The sequence below is a fragment of the Podarcis cretensis genome, assembly GCF_951804945.1.
Source record: "Podarcis cretensis genome assembly, chromosome: 7".
Classification (NCBI taxonomy): Eukaryota; Metazoa; Chordata; class Lepidosauria; order Squamata; family Lacertidae; genus Podarcis; species Podarcis cretensis.
Genome location: NC_137176.1, coordinates 49,416,591 through 49,438,798, shown reverse-complemented (window position 1 = coordinate 49,438,798; position 22,208 = coordinate 49,416,591). Strand labels below are relative to the sequence as shown.

The 22,208-nt window shown below is 43.1% G+C and overlaps 1 protein-coding gene across 1 annotated transcript in view; it reads left to right on the top strand.

Moving 5' to 3' along the window:
• Window positions 1-2,405: 2,405 nt before the first annotated feature.
• The window catches only part of CDH2 (cadherin 2), a 130,950-nt gene continuing 111,147 nt past the window's right edge, over window positions 2,406-22,208 (top strand). Inside the window, exons 1-2 of the mRNA XM_079982669.1 lie at window positions 2,406-3,213; window positions 21,550-21,664. Of these exons, the coding sequence (XP_079838795.1) occupies window positions 3,139-3,213; window positions 21,550-21,664 (190 nt within the window). The 5' untranslated portion in view covers window positions 2,406-3,138. The remainder of the gene's footprint in view (window positions 3,214-21,549; window positions 21,665-22,208) is intronic.

Genomic DNA, 22,208 nt, shown 5'->3' with positions numbered 1-22,208 from the left:
ATGAGGTGGCCAAAGTATTGGAGCCTCAGCTTCAGGATCTGTCCTTCCAGTGTGCACTCAGGACTGATTTCCTTAACAATGGATAGGTTTGATCTTCTTGCAGTCCATGGGACTCTCAAGAGTCTCCTCCAGCACCATAATTCAAACGATAATTCAATGAGGCTTATTAGCAAGTAAATGAGAGTGTAGGATTGCAAGCTTAATGAACATTGCACTGTGCAAGAAATTGGTTATATAGAAGCACCTTTGGGCAAATTAGGATGGTGAGTAGCGGTGATATCACTAACACTGTGCTTTGCAGCACACCAAGCACCCTGCAGGCAAAAACAGGGTTTGGGGGGGGGGATAATTGGTTTTTAAAAGCGAGAGAATGGACTTGATATTTGAGCTTGAGTGCAAATGATCTGGGACAATAACAACCCCTCAGGGAGTGTAACTTCTTCAGCACTTAGGTCCACACTGGAATTTATTTATTCTTTAAAGTATTTATCACATTTGTATCCCGCCTTTCCTCCAAGGGGCTCAAGGAAGCGCATTTTGAGGTTGATTAGGTTGTGAGATAGCAAATTACTCAATATTCATAGGGTTTTTGAGGCCCAGTTTAACATGCCTAACCATCTGTCCACTACTATACTACCTCAAGGGCCATAGACAAATGCCAAATTTTAGTAAAAAAACCCCAAAACTTTTATATAGTTTTAATGCAATACAATAAGTTAGCATCGTAACCATCTACACAACTCATATTCAGAGTAAACTGTGGAGTAAATTATTATATTGATGCCTGGGTGTAGTAATATAATAAAAAAAATGTTTCAAAGTACCACCATGCTGGTTGTAGTTATATAATTTTAGACTCTGCTCTATCTTATGCCACACTCTTGCTTCCCCACCTTTAGATGGTAATATCAGTCACTTCACCTTCTTCACAAGGTGGCAAGCATATTAGGCAGCCCCTGCTCATTCTGCAAACGAGGCCTGGACACCTGCCCCCAAGTTCTGTCCTGCAATCACCAATGACCATAGATTTGCTCTGGAGCAGTTCAGCTGCAAAGTAAATAAGATTGTGCAGCCAGCCCATTTCGGGTTTTTTTCCCCACAACCAAGAGGTAAGAGAGGCTTGCAATGTGTTCGATTATGAAGTCTTATATCTACATGATGGCGCTAATAATGGAGAAAAGGGTATATGTTTTCCCTTATTACTTACTACAGTGTGTCATTGCAAAGCCAGCATTGGCCTGAAAAGACCTGCACAGCCGTTTGCAGAGTTTCCAGATTCAATGTTTTTCAGCCTTCCGTGCAAGCACAATCCTAAACGAACTGCTCGATTCTCAACAGCTATCCGGAGCCTAGTCGCTTCTAGGACACTGTCTGGGGGCCAGCGCTTGCAACCTCTCCTCTCCCCACCCCCGTTTTTTTTTTGCTCTTTCTCTCCGGCAGGAGGCTTTGATGCATGGACACAAAGCAAGTTTGCTCAGTGACCTGTAGGGTGAGGGAAAAATCCTTGCCAGCTCTGCAAATGACCCAGCACTAATCCTCGAGGTTTCCTGTGCACTCAGCAACCTTCCTAATTTCCGTTATGCAGCCTGACATTTTTTGGGTACGCAGGCTGGAGCGCTGCCCAGCAGAGGCAGCAGCAGCAGGCAAAGTTTTTATTTTAAAAAAGCAATTACATATACAGTATGTGCAATATTTAATTGCACTTTTGGCGAGTAACGAAGCAGGTAGCAGAATCTCGAGGAGGGGCGCCCGCGGGTTGAAAAAAGGTCCGCCAACCCACGAAGCGCAGGGACCGAAAACTTCCTAATTGGCGCGCTGGTCCCATTCCAGGCTCCTGGGCGATGGCGGGAGAGGAGCAAAAACAAAAGGCGACGCAGCCGCCTCCTCAGCTAAGCCGCTTTTCCCAGCAGGTGGCTTCGTCGCAAAACGCCTCCAGACAATGGGGGCAAGAGCAGCGTTCCCTGGCGTCGCCCGCCTTGGCTTGCCTCGGCTTTTTGTTTTGCACAGGCATTTCTCACGTTCGCCGGAGAGAGTCCTCTCACCCGGCTCATAATAAAAGCGCGAGGCTTTCTCACGGTCGTGTCGGAACGTTACCTCGAGTCTCTCTTTCTCTCTATCATCTCGCCTAAAATCCCCATTCTGTGTGTGTGCAGACCAGACACGCCCGGCCCGTGGTCCTGGCTGAGGGGTAAAGTGCCCCCAACAAGCCCTCGGCTTCCTCTGCGCACCTCTCTCTGGCTGAAGCAGCAGCAGCAGCTCAACCTTTCGCTCGGGGGTAGCTGTGGGCGGTTGCCTGGCCCGGGCAAAGGGCTGAGCTGAGCTGGAGCCGGTTGCTTCCCATTGGCCGTGCGGCCGGCAGGGAGAGCCGGGGAGGAGGGGGGAAGAAGAGGAGGAGGAGGAGGTGAAGCTGCCAGCAGCAGCAGCAGCCAAGCGCAAGTGAAGGCATACACATACACACACACATACGCGAGCGCGCGCGCACACTCACATACATACAGGCGCACACAGGAACGCCGCGCGAGCGAGGCAGAGGCTGCTGTGGTATTGTTATCCTCGTGTGTGCAAGCGGAGGGGGTTGTTGCTGCTGTTGCTGCTGCCGCCGCCGCTACTGGCTGCTGGCCGGCAGGGAGACGAAGCGAGGCAAGAAAGTGAAGGAGGCGAAGGACTCGCGGCGAGCATGCAGCAGCGGCAGAGCCGGCGTCGGAGCGGCGCTGCCAGGGCGCACTTGGCGACGCGCTGAGGAGGAGGAGGAGGAGGGAGGGAGGCTGCCTCAAGCCGGCCGGCGAGAAGGACAAGCAGGCAGCCGCCGCCGCCGCAGGAGCGAAGAAGACGGGCTATGTGCCCGGGGAAAGCCCGCGGGAACCGCTAACACCGCCAGCCCCCCCCCCCCCCTCTCGGCAGCGCCCCTCACGAAGAGACTCCTTCGGCCGCTGCCTTTTGTGCGAGTCACCCATCGCCGACACCCCGGACGCGGCAGCCGGACCGGGAGCTCCGTCGCCCCTTCCTCCCAGGCGAGCGCCGCGGATCCTCCGCCGCCCCCTGCCGCCCTTCCCGCCTTGGCCCGCGCCGCCGCCGGGCCCCCATCCGCGGACTTTTCGCCCCGCCGTGCACGCCTCCCCCCGCCACCGCTTCGCCTCCATGTGCCGGATAGCGGGAGCGCCGCCGCGGATCCTGCCGCCGCTGCTGTTGATGGTGCTGGCGGCCCTGCAGCAGGTAAAGAGCCGAGCGAGGGAGCGAGGGGAAGGAAGGAAGACAGACAGACAGACAGACAGGCAGAGGAGAGCCGCAGCAGCGGGGCTGGGGGCTCTTTGTTCCCGCCGAAGGGCGGTGGCGGGGCTGGCGAGAGGATGCCGCCGCCGGGGCCGCGGGCGAAGCAGCCCGGGCTCCCCGCGCTGCCCCGGAGGCTAAGCTGGGCCTGCTTGGAACAGGGTTGCGAAGCTGGGGCGGGGAGGGGGCTTGGGGGAAAGCGACCCCCTTGATCCCGGAAGGTGTTGGGGGACGAAGACGGGGTGAAGCGAAGGGGGACGGGAGAGGAGTTGCAGAGGGGAGGCTGGAGCTTCCTCGGGAACGCGAGTTAGGGACTCGTATTTCCCACGGCGGAAAGGAGCAGGTGCTCGCTTCGGCGTTAGTAAGAAGACTAATAGTGGAGAGATGCATCTGCCTGCGTAGGGAAGAAAGACCGGGGTGCAGAAGCGTTATGGCGGAAAGTTAGGACCCAGTGACCCCCCCACCCCTTGCACTGGCGTTGGATCTGATGGGTGGGGTCAAACAAAAGTCGGCCTGCGGGTCGAGAAGGATGAGACCGATGATTGTAAATAAAGGCACCGCGGGGCGTGCGGATGGGGAGCTGAAGTGGGGAGCGGGGATCCCTCCGACCTGGGGACGAGCAGAAGTGGGGCAGGGACTTGGCGCCATCTCTTCCTTGGGGAGGGAGCGTGGGAAAGGAGTGGATGCCACCCACCTCTTCCCTTGGGATGGGAGCAAGGGCTTCTTTGCTCCTTGCTGGCAAGGCGGAGATGCGCACGCTCCTTCTGGAAGAGCAGACTTCCCGAGGATGGAAGTCACCCTGGATAAACAGAGTGGGGGCCGGTCTCTGTGTTGAGACACCTGCTTCGCAAATCGAAGGCTGGGGTGGGATTTATTTCCCATGGCAGGGGCCACCAGACCACCCTCTCTCCCTGTCGTCCTCTTCAACCCGCGCGCACTCTTTCTACTTTGCCTTCCGGATGCCAGATTGCCAGCCCACTCGGGTCTCGCAGTTACACAACCACGAAGTGCAAACTCCATAGATCTCATTGAATTGATGAGTTACTTTTTTAAAAAAACCACGACACATCCCCCCTCCTTGTATACAATCGGGAAGGTTAAAGGGAGCATATGTAACACACCGCAGGGCCTGTTTGTGAATCGCGTGGGATTTTAATCTGTGTTTAGTAGTAATTGTGACCCCAGAATCAGGGCGCCGGTCGGCTATTTCGCATTAACCGGCACAGAGTCTTCAGCCAACGGTGTGCACTTCACTTTTGTCCCTGTTTAACGAATCCGGCGAGAGCTGCTACCTGAGCAGCCACCCTGCTCAGGGACCCCGGGGTTAGTGGAGCCAAGCGTGTCCGGAACGCCGCCCTCCGTGGCCTTGGGTCCGGTACAGAGGAGCGTGCGGCGCCGCTGCCTCGCCCCTCTGCTCGGCTCCCTAATCCCTTCCCGGGAAGAATTTAATCAGCCTCCGCCTCCGCCCGGCAGCCTCGCTCGCCTCCTCCCCCGCTGGCGTCCTGCTGTGTTTTTTTTTACCCCTGCTGCAACAGCTAACGGGAATTTCCATTGAGGCGAACTCTTTCTCCTTGCTTAATAAAGCTTTGCCACCTCCCTCGCCCAACAGGGGGCGCTGCGGGAAGGCCACGCGAAGGCAAGTGGGAGGCATGTCCATGCACCCCAATAGTTGAGACTGAGGTTCTGGCCAATACTTGTAGGGATTGAAAGAGCTGCCATCCTTGGAGATCTGCCCAAAGTTGACAGGGTCTGTGCCACTGTGATGCTTGCTGGCAAGGGGTGAGTCGCCTTTCACCCAAGTCAGGAATTAATATTTCAGAGATCGGATTTGGTCCTTTGCTGAGTAAAGAGTGAGCTGACTTGGACAAGGGAAGGCTGTATGCTTTTATGAGGCGAGAGGTTTGCAAGCCTTGGCGAAGGCTTAAGACTGGTTTGTTTACACTTTTGCAAAGTAGGGATCTGCCTGGAGAGCATTGCTGGTGTTTCTGCATTTGGTGGACACTGGTCACCTGGAACGCATAGGATGGGTATGGGGGTAAGGCTGTGTACCATTTTGTTGGGAGACAGATAGGAATCTGCCTTATACTGTCCACACTGACTGGCAGCAGCTCTGCAGGGTTTCAGACAGGACCTTGCTAGCCCTAACTAAAGTTGCTGGGGATTGAACCTGAGAGTTTCTGCATGCAAATCAGATTCTCTACCAGCAAGCTGGATGTCTTGCCTGATAATTTGTGATTCTGCACCAGGAGTGGGCAGTAGTCCATTGATGCCAAAAGTGCTAAATTAGGGTGGGCCCAGGTCTCCAGAGTAAGGATTTGATTTGTCTGGGCAGGAATTGGTGGGTTAATTACTTGGATTTTCCTGGGGTGTTTTTGTGCATCTGAAGGTAGAGGAGCATTGCCATGGCTTGTTCAGTGAATATTGACTGTGTAAGGAATGTATCTGGGATGTGGGACAGCTTGTATAGATAGATACCAGCATTAGGGCTGTCTCTCATGAAGCAGATACCACTTGACATATGCTGATGAAAATTCAATTAAGTGATTATCCTGCATTTTGGGGCTTATCCTGTTGGAATAGGGTGTGTGCTCTTTGCATGGTCACCCGACTCCCCTGGTTTTGCTGCAACAGACTAACATGGCTACGCCTCTGGAAATAGTTTGTGAAAGGTTCTCTGGAGTAATGGATGAACTGTATTTGATGTGCATTTGAAATGGAACTGTGTAGGGTTGAGTGGGGTTTTTTTGGGGGGGGGTGAGGGGTGTCCTGGGATTTTCCTAAAGTGAGTTCCAATAAGGCAGGGGACAGAGGATGGATGCTGGCACTTCGGTCAGCGAAACACGTCCTCTTCCTAGTGCAAAGGGCAAGCAGGAGTAAATCTCCAGGACAGATGGTGCAGCTCATTGCCTCTTAATGGCATTTGTGGCTGGAGCATATCGTCGAGAACGGGCAAGGGACTCTGGGGAAAGGGGTATTTGTGTAGCGGGCTGTGTGAGTGGGCTGGCTTTCAGCAGTGGGTGATATCCGGTTTAAATCCTGCAGGGGTTGAGTGATCTGGGTACAGGGAGGCAGCTGCAGTAGCTGCAGCAGCAGTCACTGTCCATGGTGCAGAGCTCAGATTACTCTCTGGCTGTGAACTGAATCCCTGCTTCTGAAACGTAGTAAACACAGACTTGGCATGTTGCAAAGTTCCCTTCCCTTGCCCTTTATTTCAAATTACTGCTTTTTTTTTTTTTTTTTTGCTTTCTCTTGTGCAGCCAATACTCTCTCTCTGTAGCTCTGATGGCTGCATCAGGCAGTTGAGGTGCTGAAACATTGATCCTAAACAGCTGGGGGGATTTTTCACTGGTTTAATAGGAGGTTAGTTTGCCCTGATGGGAAAGTGTCAATGTTGCACCTTCTGTGTCTTTCCTTCAAACTCTGCCTCCCTTTTGGGGAGGATTGTTTTAACTTTTTAGCTAGGTTTATTGTTTTCAGGGTCTGTTTATAGCCAGAGTCTGGGTTGCTTTTCTACAAATTTTTAAGGTAGAGTCCACTCCCCCCCCCATTACACAGTTTCTTTGTCAGGCTCATTCTCTCTTTTTAGGATGCCTCCAAATTTTTTTTATCTCCAGATGTTATTTGGTAAACTTTAAAACTTGAGTTCTCTGCTAAACTCTTATTTCACCGTGTGGTGTTTCCCCTATATGTACTGTTTTTAAATTAAAGCGATCTATGAATTATGGACAGGAACTGTCTTTATTGCTTTTGTGTATCAGAGAGTTCCAGTGGCATGTCATGGTTGGAAAATCCAATTTCCTCCTTGTTTGGGTACACATTAAATCAGGTTAGGACTCTCTTTTTAACAGGGTGTAACAACACTGAAAGTTAGGTATGAAATCAGTTTTCTAAACCTGTGTCTGGAAAGTGGCCTTTGATTTTTAACTATTGCTTGGCTTTTTTTTTTTTTTTGCTTTCTCTTGCAAGTCAGAAATTATTTAAAACTTTTACATTGCGTACATTGCTAGTGCAAGAGAATTTCAGTTATAAGAAAATAATATTGTTTCAGGACCTATACCTTGGCTAGGTTTTATTTAAATTGTTTTATATTGCTTTCAGCCTTTGTCAGATATTTCCTTGAGGTTTTTTTTAATGAATTCATCACTCATCATTTGCACAGCAGAGCAAACAGCTTGTTCAGTATAGGTTCAGTCAATGTTTGGAATAATGCAGCATTTAGGAACATACTGGTAACTGATGATTAAACACTCACTTCATTGATGATTTACTTTAGGTAAAATCTGTGGTTGTTACGCAGAAGCTTGGCACTCTGAAGGAAAAGGGGAAAGTTTGAAAGGTGTGTGTGTGTGCATGTGTGTGACACAAACACGCATACTTTAACATCAGAAACCATAAGTGCTTCTGAATTGGGAAAAGAGGAAGTCTGTGTGGGAAAACTGGAGGCAAAACATCACAAAGGACTTCGAATGACCTTCAGAGGCAATAGTTCTTAGGAAAAGCTTCAGTTAAATTTTCAATCCTAATTATTAATTCTAGTTTCTTTCATTGTATGGTTTCTGAGTATGGCTAAGATATTGGTCTGAATAGTTAATATGAGTATTGAAAATTGATTATGGGAAATGGATTTTAGTTGTGTTAAAACTGACTAGTAGCAAAGCAGATGCACATTCAGGTCCCAGTGATTGGCACCAAAACTTACGCGGTTCTCCTTTATTATTAATTAATTAATTAATTAATTATTAATTATTATTAATTTATGAGTGCTACTACTATTTTTGTTGCCTTTACCCCAGTTTTTGAAGTTGTGTGCAGATTTGTTATCTTTCCAGCTTCTTAAATAGGGCTATGGAGGTCTAGGGGCCAAACTAGACATTTATAAGAGACATGGAGAAGCACTCTGTAGCTTTTTCCTTTTAATGTAATATTAACATGGTGTGACATGGCATTATCATGTGGTGCATCTTCCTGTCTCTGCCAGCCAATGATGTGAAGCTAGGGTGGGGAGGTGCATGGTGCAATGGCATCCCATCCCATGTTTTTTGGGATACGGAACTACATAGGTAGGTTAGTCCAAATTAATAAGAATAAGTGGCAAAGCACTTCAGTAGGTTAATATAAAGAATCTTGAGTCTACTTATGATTCTTCTGCCTCTACAAATCATGTTTTCTCAGTGGAAACTTCTAGACTATGATGCTATATCCCAGATATCTGGAATTCCTTTTGAAATGTGGGTTTTTTAATATTAAATTAGAATTTGTCAATATTTTAGCTTTCTTTCCCAGGGTTATGTTTCACATTTTTGCAAAACATTGCAGAAGTTTATTATGAGTAATTTTAATTTCTGATTACTGGAAAATAATCAGTATTTTGAAATTCTAGTTTCTTTTGTATCAATATCAGTGACGTCATTCAAATATGTGACAAACCCAAAAAGTACAATTTTTATTGATATTTCTTTTATTATTATAAATATTTCTAGACTGCTTAAACATTAAAAAAACTCAAAGCGGTATACAAAATAATAAAAGGCATGCAATGCCACCGACCAAAATAAAACAGTATAAAATACAGTTCAAACTTCAAATAGCTTTTCTTCTATCGATGATCTCACCATCATTTTCTGGGGAAATACTGAACTGTTGTTTTGACAGATGGGTGGAAGAAGCCATTCTTTTTAAGGAAATGTTTTATATACATATTAACCTAGCAGATGCATTTCAAATATGTTTCTGAAACAAGACAGAAACTGACTTTGGGAGCAATACAATTATTTGACAAAATGCACATTGCATACCTGTTTTATCTGGTTTAAAGTCAAGATGATCTGCCTTTAAATGTTGAATACATTAACATTTTAGGAGACATTTTCATTATACTAAATATCAGCGTTTCAAATAAATCTTTAAGGCACATTTATAATAAGATATTTTCAATCTATTGACATTATTTTAAAAGTCTTCTCCCTATTCCATTTCACATTCTGATTCGCTATCATGCAAGACTCAGTAATTCCTATTAAGTTTTAGGTGGCAGCAGAATGATAATTTGAAGCACAGTGTTTGTTTTTCAGAATGTCTTGCTGAAGCATCAACTGGGAGGATTATTTATCTTGTTCTCCGATTTGTTTGGAAATATTTACCACACTTTTTAAAAAGAACTTCATCCTTGAAACAGTTTTTGGTTAAAACCAACCCTGGCTGAAAATAAAATAATAAAAAATAAAGTACAACCAAACAATAAAGCAGTATAAAAACTGTATAGAAGTAGAAGATAAAATATACAGATTTCCTTTTCTCCGCTAAGATGAACATTGCATCCTGTGAGCAAATACTTTTATCCAAGTTTGTATAAGCAGTTTCCCCCCTGTTGGTGCCTGCAGTTTTTATCTCCCTCCAGTGTACGAGTCAATATCTACTCAACCTTTTTTTCTAGCTGGTGAGTTGGAACCCATTATTGGGCATGTTCAGCTACCCTGTGAGTAGAATAGGAAACTCCCAGTAACGTCAGCAGAAGCCAAGTCTTGTGGAATAAGATGGCTAGAGAAAGAAGCTCAAACTGACCCAACAATCTAATAATAGAAAGGGTAAAAACATTCAGATTCTTTTTACTACAGATGCCAATTGTGTAGACTATAAAATAGAGAAAAGCTATTTTTATTAAGTGATGGTGACCACTCAGAGTGACTCACGCCTGGTTCTTTCCTTGACTTGTGCGTTCTCTCTCTCTCCAATTCCTTATTTAAGAAAGTGAATTGCTCATATCTATGCAGCATCTGCTTTTAAGTTCCTTAAAATTTAAAATAGATGAACATTTCTGAACTTCCCTTTTTTCCCTTTTTGATAATATAAAAGGGGTTATCTAAACAACTAGAAGTTTGGAGAAGGGTTGTAGCTCAGAGGTAGAACATCTTGAGTTTCATGCAGAAGATCCCTGGTTCAATCCCTAGTGTCTCTAGGTAGGGCTTTGAAAAACCCCGTACCTCAAACCCTGGAGAGAGTCTCTCCGCTGCCAGTCAATGTAACAGTACTGAGATAGGTAGACCAGTAGTCTGACTTGGTAAAAACCAGCTTCTTGTGTCTCCCAGAAGCCTTGTGACTCTTCAAAGACTTAACAACGCATTTCTAACCATGTATACTCAGAAGTAAATCCTATTAAATTCAGCTGGGCTTAATCCCAGATACGTGGGGCTAGGATTGCAGACTAACGCTTATTTTTATTTTAAGATTTCAAGAACTAGTTCCCACTTTATCAGGTACACAGAACATTATCTCTTTTTGCCCGTATGGATATATCTATAATTTGGTCAGTAAATGCAAGAGGTACAGTATAACATTCCTATGCAAAGCTCAAATGGATGCAAGATCAGTACAATGGTTATGCTGCTTTAACAATGGTTGTGGGATAGAAATTCCTGGGGTTGTATTCAGCTAAGTTTTACTAAGAGCAGACCCACTGAAAATGTTGGACCTAAGTTAGTCATGTTCATTAATTTTAGTGGGCCTATGCTGACTAAAACTTAGAGAATAAATAAGAGAATCATAGAATTATAGAGTTGGAAGGGATCCCAAGGATCATTCTCCATAATTCTGTATACTTCTATCATATTTTACTATCATATTTTACTCACCTTTGTAACCCTTCCTTATAGGGGAGTTGCTACTGTCCCTTGATCATTTTGGCTGTGTTTTTCTACAGTGGTGCCTTGCAAGACGAAATTAATCCGTTCCACGAGTCTCTTCGTCTAGCGATTTTTTCGTCTTGCGAAGCAAGCCCATTGACGGCTTAGCGGATTAGCGCTATTAGCGCTTTTAGCGGCTTATCGGCTTAGCGGATAAGCAGATAAGCGGCTTAGCGGCTTAGAAAAAGGGGGGGAAAGGAAAAAAACCCCGCAGGAACTCGCAAGACATTTTCGTCTTGTGAAGCAAGCCCATAGGAAATTCATTATGTGAAGCACCTCCAAAACGGAAAACCCTTTCATCTAGCGGGTTTTCCGTCTTGCGAGGCATTTGTCTTGCGGGGCACCACTGTACATCTATTCAGCTCTACAATATTATTTTGAGGTGCGGTGAACAGAACTGTACACAATATTCCAAGTGTGGCTACACCACAGATTTGTATAATGGTGCTGTGATATCAGCAGTTTCCTAATGATCTATAACATGACTCCGCCTTTTTCACAACCTCTGCACACAGAGTCATCATTTTCAGCAAGCTATCCACTATGGTCCCAAGCTCTCTTTCCTGGTCAGTTCATGCCCCATTAGTATATATTCAAAGTTATGATTTTTTTGGCTTTCACTTTACATGTACTTGCACTGAACAATTATTTGCCATTATAATGCCCATTCACTCAGTTTGGAGAGATTTGTCCTTTCTTCCTTTTTATTTGTAGTAACCATTCTCAGTGTTAGACAATGATTAATACAAATGGAAAGGAAGAATGAATTTCCAGTGTGATATTTCATCACCGGTCAACAATGTCCTAACACACCTTGGAACAGTTTGGGTCCAAACTATTTATTGAGCACCTGCAGACATACTATCTGACCACACTTTAAGCTGTAGCAGGCAGTGTGGTGGAATGGCAGTGCTCACCTGACCTCTGGTTGGTCACATTACTACTGCTTACCAGGAGGTAGAGCGGGAGGGGCAGGGCATCAGTGAGGTCGGTGCTGTGCAAATGCACCAGTGGAGCCAGTCAGGTGCTCCTGTCAGTGCATTTGCACCTCGCAACTGCCTTGGGCCCTTTCCCTCTGTTTCCTGCAACAAGTAGCAGCACAACCAACCATGGACAGTTGAGTACCACCACCCCGTCATGCAATCTGCTGCTGACTTTGATCTGCTTTGGAGACTCTTCTAATGTGTCTTCCCTCCCCACAGCTGGTATGGTGGGTGACCACAAGGAAACAAATCCTTCTCTGCGGTAGCCTGATGGCTATGGAATTCCCTTCCATTGGACCTGTATCAAATTTTTACATTGCAGAATTTTTGGAAGGCCCTGAAACTTGTCTTTTTCATTTGGCCTTCTAGGCATGATGCTTATTAGCTGTGTGATGGTCTAGTGGAATTAGGGTTGGGTGTCATTTTGCTCTGTTGGAAAAAAAAAATGTGTAGTATTGAGTTGTAGTTCAAAATTTCAAAATTTTGTATTACTATACTTTTCATAATTCCATTGCATTGCACTGCACTGAACTGGATTGTATTGTAAGCTACAGGGACATTTGCCCAGAAAAGCAGCCTAAAAATAATTTAGATTAATTAATTTAATTAAACAAGGGGCTAAACAATAAAGGTTTACTCCTGAGTCCTGTATTTGGCACATTGCCTATGCCCCCCCCCCGCTTCAGTCATTCAGTGTTAATGATACCCTAACAAAATGTAATAGGAAACAAAAGGTTTTCTAGCCTTTCAGGCTATAGTTAAAACAAAGAAAAGAAAAGTAGCTGAAAATGCTTTATGAAATTTTGGCCCATGTGAAATCTTGTTACTTTGCCTTAATGCATACCTAGAGATAAAGGGCTGTGGCCTAAGCTACAATACAACTTGCAATGTCATTTATGTTTGAACCAAATTATTGTTGTGCTGTCCCAGTGTGAAACACAGCTATATATCTTATGTTCTGCTGGGAACAGAAACAGTAGTGAGTTAACTATGGTTTTTAAAATATCCTTTTGTTTTTTACTTTGTAAGTATTCTGTGAACTGAATTTTGTTTTGTTTTTTAAATAGACTTGAAAAGTCTCCCCCATGAGGATACATTAACCTTTTCTGTGTAACCTTTCAGGAATTTGTTTTGTCATTAGCATGTTTTTGTCCTTTCCCCCCTAAAACTTAGATGAAGAAACTAGTTCTGTTTGGTAGCATACCAAGGTTTAAGCCTTGGAAATTACTACTTACGGATACAGTTAATTCCAGTGGGCTTTTATAACCATAACTCTTAAGCATGCACAACTGCCTTTGCAAACCTGGGCTCTGAAAGTGCTGTTGTCAAATGAAATAAACCAAAGAGTAGACATACCACTTCATCCTTGCAAAGATGACCAATCAATTTAACTGTAAGTGTTTCTCTTCTGCCGTTGTAAAATCAGTTCATCTCTTTGTCTAAGGGATGTGTTTTGACAAACTTCACAGTTTAAAATTGGCTGCCCTACCCACAACACATTTGCGCTGATGGGCGCCTCCACTGACTTCCAAGAGCTTTGAAGCATTAAGGAACACAAGAGCTGCATTTAATTTAGTTAAGAGAACTCAATATTTAAAATTGCTGTAGTGTGCAAGGACATCAAAACTGGGGTCAGAGTTTCAGTGCACACTAAGGAAATGCATCATACAGACCTGTGGCTCAACAGAGGTTAGTTTTCTTAATTTTAGGAGAGATGACAGTTCCCACACTTCCATTGGCATTTATTATTATAAAGGTTACTACTCGCAGTGTTGTTCAAGCTAGGCTATTTATATCACTAAAAAAACAACTTGAAGGGAAAATCACATAGGGAAATATGAGACAAGTAAAAGGTTTAGTACAGAGAAAGGACCTCCCATCCTTTTATACAGTGTATGTAGGCACCCCAGCAGTGTGACAGTGGATGTGCTGGACCTTTACCTTCCTCAGTAATGGAGTAGATGAGAGCCAATGAACTGAAGCCCAATCGAGATAAGACTGAAGCACTGTTAGTGCGTGGTTCCTTAGACTGGATGGATGGGATACTGCCTGCTCTTGATGGGGTTACACTCCCTCTGAAGGAATGGATATGCAGCTTGGGGTTCCTCTGGGTCCATTCCTGTCACTTAAGCCTCAGGTGGCCTCAGTGGTGCCTTCTATCACCTTCAGCTGGTGGCCCAGCTGTCCCCCTGCATGGACAGGGATAGCCTAACTTCAGCCATCTGTGCTCTGGTAACCTCTAGGTTAGATTACTGCAGCATGTTATATGCGGGTCTGCCTCTGAAGACGTTTCAGAAACTTCAGCTGGTGCAGAATTCATCAGCCAGGTTACTTGCCTGGGCAAGACTGTTTGAGCATATAATGCCAATCCTGGGCCAACTCTAGTTTCTGGGCCCAGTTCAGAGTGCTGGTTTTGACCTAGAAAACCTGAAACAGCTCAGGACCGCAATACTTCAAGGACCGCCTTTCCCCAGATGAACTGACCCAAATCCTGCGATCATCACCTGAGGCACATGCTTGTGTGCAGCTACATGAGAATGGGCCTTTTTTGTGATGGCTCCCAATTTGTGAAATGCTCTCCCCAAGGAGGTTTGTCTGGCGTCTTCGTTATACATCTTTAGGTACCAGGCAAAAACACTTCTCTTCTTCGCTAATTAAACAAACTTACGGCCTTTTAAACTAGTGTGTGTGTTGTTTTTGTTTGTTGTTATGGTATGCATTTTCTCAAGTGAGGAGAAACACACATTTGCAGGTGGAAAGATAATCAGAAGGTCAACTAGAAACCTCCCTGACTTGTGAGTTTTCCATGTGTAGGATGATGTTGTGTTCTGTTCATAGCTGTCAACGTTTCCCTTATTCCGAATAGGATTCCTTGCAAGAAAAGGGAAAAGTTGACAGCTATGGTTCTATTCAATTTTGGTACTATTCAGAGTAAACCCATGTAAATTAATGGACATGACTGATTTGGGTCCATTAACTTATTTGGGTCTACACTGTATAACTTTCTTGGATACAACCCTTTGTGGCTCTAGGTCACATTTCCCTGTGTGCATTGTGAAATGTTACGGTCCTATTCAAACTTTAAGGGTAGATGTGATATTTCCCCCCTTCTATCCCCGTAGAGGTGTTCAGAAGAATGTGTGAGGCCTCAAAGATGGCAAGAGTTTGAGATGGAAAAATATCTGTTTCAGCTCACCTAAGTTTCTCCTTCCAATCTTACATTTTGTTTTCCACATTTATGCAGTCAGTAACTTGATTTAAAAAAACACTTTAGCATAAATTTCTCCTAATAAAAATAATTTTGTATGCAGTTTTGATTAATACACACATTTGTGGAACACTATTCCCTAATATTAGGCATTTTTGTATGTAATTTTCACTAACATATGTATGTCTTTTTAGGCACGTTTCCCCCGAAATAGGCATTTTGGTACATGTTGTTTGGGAGGAAACTGCATCACAAAATCCAGACAACTGAATTTTGAAGGATAGCTGTGTTTTAATGCACATATTGGTGTGAGAAGTGTGAATTAAGTAGGGTTTGTTTTTTTGTTGAAATAAAAACAAAACCGAATTTCCATCCCTAGTAGGGTGTGAGCACATGCTGGTGCTGCCCCATTGATATAGGCCCTGCCTTTTCCTCTCCCAACCTTCGTACATTGAGCAGAAAGGACTGCAGAGAGATTTAAACTGTGATCAGTCAAATGTGGTTAGAATCCTCATTTCAGTCTTGAACACAATTCTGTGGAGAGGTTACAACCAAGTTCAGCTGATTGTGGTTAGAATCTCCCTTCAGACCTTCCTGCTCAAGGGTGCCCTGAGAAGTGGGGGCAGATCACCTTGCATGCACCTGTGCCTTAAGTTTAAGTTTCAATACTCCCTCTTTTTTCATCTCTGCTTAGTTGTTTGCTGATACATCATATAAAAACATGTGATTACAGATTGGCCAGTATGCTCTCCACATCAGGACTGTTCAGTGAAAGCTAGTGAAACAGTGATTTAGGCTATTTAAGGTCTAGATCAGGGATTGTCAGCCTGGTCCCTACCGCCCACTAGTGGGTGTTTCAGGATTATGGGTGGGTGGTAGGGGGTTCTACGGCACAAGCTGAATCCTCCTTCCATCGAGAACTGGTGGGCGGTAAGGAAATTTTACCATCCAGAAAGATGCATTAGTGGGCGGTAGGTATAAAAAGGTTGACTAACTGTGGTCTGGATAGTATTTTTACACCAATATTACAAGTGATGGGGCATGGTAGTTGTAATGGGCTTTTAATGTAATACTGAGGCTGTACAATTCTGTTGAAAATTATACCTTCAAACATTTCCCCCTTATCTAGTTGTTTTGTTTTTGTTTTTGTTTTTTGCCGATGACCCTGAACATCCCTGGAAGATGTAATGATTTATGAGAAGAGATTAGCTGTACTTGCAGGAAAAAGACCTCCTGCTCATTTTACAGTCTCATACTCTGGAGAGACAAATGAAGCTTCTAATGTTGAACAGAAAGAGCAGAACTGGGAACACTTTTGTTTATCTTCCAATCAGATTATGATCAGAAGGTTGAAGGTAGCAGTGTTGCAAATAATATATTGGGGAGAGGTACTATCTTCTTCCTCAATCCTGTTTTATGTTTTTCCCTCTTTCATTACCTTCTCCTGCAGTGTAGCTGTTACAGCTCTTCCACATCTTTTGTCCTAAATTGGGGTGGGGTGGATGCCACCTTAGTGTTATTACTTGTAAATACCTGATACCAAAGGAGTGAGTCTTTTTTTGCATTTGGCCTTAAAGCTGGAAGGCTCATAGAGATCTAGTGATGTACTTGACTATCCCAGTCTATGTTCTCTGTTTCCCTTTCTCTCTTGCAGAAGACTACAAATGCAGCCACAAGACCTATCTTTTCCCTATATGAATCTCTCTTTTAGACAAGAAGGTGAAGAGAATAATTAATGTTATTGTCTGCTTAATGATATTGTCTGTTTCACCTGTTCAGGAATGCTTGGACCTCTAAGGGTGCTGTTGCTTCGGCAATGAATCATTCCAGAATGAGAGCTTATATGGGAGTTGGAGGCTCCCTTTCCTGGTTCAACCAGGCCTTGATCTGGTTGGCTGGTTATACACACATCCTTCTTTCTCTGAGTAACCTCACATTAAGCTGGCTGGGTGCTTCACTCACAGCCCTGAAACTCCTACTGGGCTTGCCATTTGCTCTCCTACGGAGATGACGGGGTCCAAGGCCAGGAAGCTATGCAACTGGTGTGTAGTTCTCTGATCTTGGAGTAGGGAAGATGGCTCAACAGGATTTCTGGTTGCTTGGAGATCTGCTAGGGGTGGGGTCCTGTTCCCCTTACTATTCTTCCTAGGAGACTGCAGATTTGAGGGCTGGAGAGGGCTAAGCCTTGCCATTTACCCAGTCAGGGAAATAATATAGCATTTAATTATTATTTTTCAGCATTTACATATTGCCCAATTAACCATGTTCTCTGAGTGGTCAACAAATTTAAAAGCTGTGAAATACAATTAGAAGCAAAATGAAAACCAATCTGTATCTATGCTCTCTGCCTTAGTGGTGTGGCTGCTTATGACTGTCACAATCAACCAGATGAGTTACTAATTACAAGCGAACAATAATTATTTTTAAAAATTTAAAAATATTGTCATTTTAGATGTGATTATTTTCAGCCTAAGGAAGCTCGTCTATTGGGCCAAGCACTGACATATTTTGAAACAATCTGTTTTAGTGAGATAACACACTGTAATGTAGATAGAATAAGTATTTTAACTGAGGAATCAGTTATTTGCATCCAGCTGAGTGACCACTGAGATTTTTTCCTCAACTGGAATGTCGCTCTGCCCCCTGCCTAGTTGGATTGATCTACAGTGATGGGCTAGCAGTTTTCTAATATTTAAAAGTAATTAGTAGACTGTTGGCACAAGGTTGATAAAAATGATGATTTAAAAAGTTCAGTTGTAAACCAATATTATAGTTAGGTTTTCAAACTTGATACTAATCTAGCAGAGATTCAGAATACTGTATGTGTTTTGCTTTTCTCATTGTTTTGAGTGAAAGTTGAAATGTTTTTTAAGCCAAGCAAAATTGCATTTTAGTGACATGTGATATGTTTTGTCTAGCTGCAATTTAATTACCATCTACTTAAGAGTTTATTTCTGTTGATTTCAGTAAAAACCAATGGAGTGACATATTTCCTGCAGGTGGTTTGTAGGCCAGCTTGTTTCAGTTCTTTTCCCGTAATAGTATTTCACCAACTAAAAGACCTGCCTATCCTGTGCATTTGAGTAGTTACCTGCTTAAAGTTGCTTAAACTTTTCCAGAACTGATGCCTACTTGAGCAATCCCAAATGCCCCAGGAAGAGCAGATGATGGGCGGCTGCATCCAGCAGATCTCTCTCACCACAGTTCGAGAGGGAGGTCCACAGTGCAAGGTTTCCTAGTAAAACTATGGAAAGGTTAGCCATTGCGGGTTACTCTCCATCTCTACTCAGAGCTCGTGGAGGCATGGACATGGTGTGTCAAGACAGAGGGACCATGGATGTGCAGCAATCTTAGCCTACTCAGTCCCTTGGCATACCTTCAGAGAGACCCCCGGATATATGTTGGTCATTAAGCTAGTATATTTAATTCTCTTACATTGCTGTCAGTTTTTGATAACAGTATTTTTGCTTCAATTACTTTTGTAAGAACAGAGACAAAAGATACTAGCAGTATTTTCTGTGCCTCATGAAGGTGGCAGTTAGGGTATTTTTCATGGTCTAGTACTTGTGCAGTAGCGTTGATGTTGCCCTCCCACTTTCAACAGGGCTCTGTAGATTGTATTCAGATCGGCATTTCAGAGGCCATTCGCATCACATTTTTGTTGACCTCACTTTAAGCTATTTCATTAGTCCCGCCAATAGACAACAATGACTATAAGAAATATAACGTATGACCAGCCAGGCCCCTTGAGCAGAATTATGATGGATTTTTGCCTAGGTCCTTATACCAGTGCTTCCCACTAGTGATTATTAGAGAACTCAAGGCTCTAGTGAGGTGAGTTTTTGCTGCTTTTAAATCTCAGGCCCCTTTGCAAGTTACAGTTGCTGTGTGCAGCCCATTTAAATTGCTTCACAGGGTTTATTACTGTTGAACTGTTGCTATGTCGTAGTTCATCACCTACATCCTGCAATTCATGCTTTTACAACTGTCCAAAAAGAATGATCCACAAGTCTCTCTTTATAAACAAATGTTTCGTCATAATATGACATCTGTTATGTGAGATGATTTAAAACAGCATCTCTATAGCAAGTGTAAGATGCGCAGTTGCCTTTATCTTCTTGCTGAGAGGAGGGCAAAGTTTGGTTTGATTTGCTTCTGCAGAAGGAAGAAAACAGAGATTTCACACCCAGCAGCAGCAGCTGAGCCAAATCTCTAGCAGAGGACTGGCAGGAAGAAGCACTCTTAGTTTGGCAATGGTCCATGGCTCAGTAATTGAAAAACAACACCTTAGTCTTGTTTTTATAATTTTGCCAGGCATGTATAAACAGACTTTTAAAAAATGGTGGTCATATCTTAAAACTGCAGAATTCCCATGAAAAGCTACTTTGATTCTTACAGATCTCTACAGCCATATCTTTACTAGAAAGAACATTTTATGAATAGTTTTCCCAAGGGGGAAAGGGGAATTGTTTTTATGATTTCAACGTTCTTCATTCAGGGGAGAAGTCTGCACCCTAGACAGAAAGGAGTGCTGTTCTTACACGCTTCAGCTTCCTTTCTACAGTATTATGAAGATTACAATGTTTGGCTTTAAATTGTTTTGCTGTGTCATGAAATAAAAATGTAAAAGAGAAATGCATGGCTGTGATGCTTCATACTCTTCAACTGAACTTGAAACGACCCAGATTGTGTGGTGATTCGAGATTCAGTTTTATTTAATTCCACATGCAAAACACGAGAGGCTAAGGCATTGTCAAAGTTTGAATCTCTGATTCCTCTCATGTGTTTATGGCCACAAAATCTTTACAATAGACTTGCTTTTGGGAACAGAGTGCTGTCTTTTGTCTCTGGGAAAAATTGAGAGGTTGCAAATGAAAGCATAAAGAGGCCTCTTTATTCATGTCCCCAAGTCTTTGTTTCATTGGGCATTGTTTCAGTTTATAAGAGTTGTTTTAGCAGATATAGCGTGCTGGAAAGACCAACTGATTCCCATGCACATCAGTGCAGGCTTGTTAAAATACTGTTATCTACTCAGCTGCCCACCCAGGATTTATTTGTTTCAAGGGTAGTTAGGATGTCTGTTTTTCCCCCTCTCCTTGTTAGTTACATTGAGTTTGCTTATTAAATTATGGAATCTGACAGCATCTTGGGCGGAAGAACCGCCTCCCACTCTGATTTTCAGGGTTTATTACAGTTGTTGTTTAAAAGCAGTACTTAGCATTTTCCAGAATAATTCTCTTATAATTCAGAAATCATGTGCATTTTGTTTAGCACAGTTGTTTGTCTATAGGTGCCTAAGATAATTGCAGTCAAATTTTGTGTGCAGCTTAATGTTCATATGACACCAAAATACTTGGGAAGTGGAAGTCCTCTGATTAAAAATGTTTATGGTAATGAAATGTACAATACCACCTAGTATAGTTTTTGACTCTGGTCACGTAGATCTTTTATTTGGCCTTCTTTCACTACAGAAGTGGGTTGTTAAATTGTACAGTGTTGTAAGTTTTAATGAGGTAAGAGCAGGAGACAGCATGGTTATTAATGTCATACTTGGCATTTAGGTAGATCAGCTATATTAAAGAAAGCCTCCAATTGATGGTATTAGCTACAAACAGTGTAAATGGCTTACTAGTGATAGTTCAAAGGACTATTTAAATTTTAAATGTCTGTCTGTAGAAACCTGCTTAGATTGGAATTGTTTAAGTTGTGCTGTAAGAAGACACAGGAGTGGTTTTTTAAAAACTGTTTAACTTAGATTACTATTTACTCCCATTAATGAAAATGCTGCATGAAAACAGTTTTTTAAACTAAGGGTTAACAGTTTCATAAAGACAACAAATCAGGCTTTCTTTGTGAACTGAGTAACTATTCTTCAGTAACTTTATAGCAAAGACGATTGTATTAAAAACATTTATTTGCAAATGTATATAGAGGTTTCATATGACTGCATTTATCCAATCAGACAAATTCAGAGTTGAGCAGAACTTGAAATGTATTGACAGGTTTAGTGAACATGTTTTGAATTGGCCATTAAATCTCTTGAATGCCTCAGATTCATATCTGACAAACTTGATAATCAGTTTTCCATAACATTTATTTTTATTTGAAGAAATGAATTTGTTTTTTCCACAATTCTACTTCAGCCTGAATGGCTGTTTAAGCTGAAACATTCAGTTATATAAAGAATCAAGATTGTGTATTATTTAGATCTTACTAGACAAGTGGGATTTGTTCCTTGCATCCCAGTTATCAAAAAGATTAACCCTTTGCCCCCAGAATTCTAATTGCAGCCATTTAGAAACAAAGAGGTTGTTTGTACAAGATAGTAGCAAAATCGGGGTTTATGCCAAGTGCAATGCTTCTCAATTGAATGGGGTTGCGAGTATTATATAAATTTTGTCTTGCATTTCAGGCACCTATAAAGGCAACTTGTGAAGAAGGCACATTATGCAAGACTGGGTTTCCTGAAGACGTTTACAATGCAGTCATATCCAGGGGAGTTCATGAAGGACAGCCTCTTCTAAATGGTACAGTTGCATGTGTCATTTAGTTTCTTATTTCTTGTGCATACATTAATTCTAAGGTATATTGTTTGAATTCCTTAAATAACACAATAACCCTCTTTTACTTCAGTAATATACCAGATATATACTACCAGATGTAGTTTTGGGATTCAGTTGGATAGAAATGATTGACCAAAGGTTTGCCATTGAAATGCCTCTTCCAGAGTACTTTTCCACAGAACTCATTGTGAGATGGCTTCATTGCAATACTTTTCTGTTAGCTCTCTTTATAAGATCATTCTCGATTTTGTAAATTATAACAAGGACCTTTCTTATTCTAAATAGGAACTGAAATTTTATTACAGAAAAAGATTGTCCCCAAATCAGTTCCCTCTCTGTACCAAAATTTGCTTGCTATGTGGCAGGGGTAGTGTTCATAGAAGGATAAAATAGTATAATATCTATGTTCTCATCTCCCCTCACCCACTTCTCTCATTCTGAGTGTTTTTTGTACATGTGAAAAAAGCCTTTTACCAAGCTGTCATATGATTTGTGAAAGCTACCTACT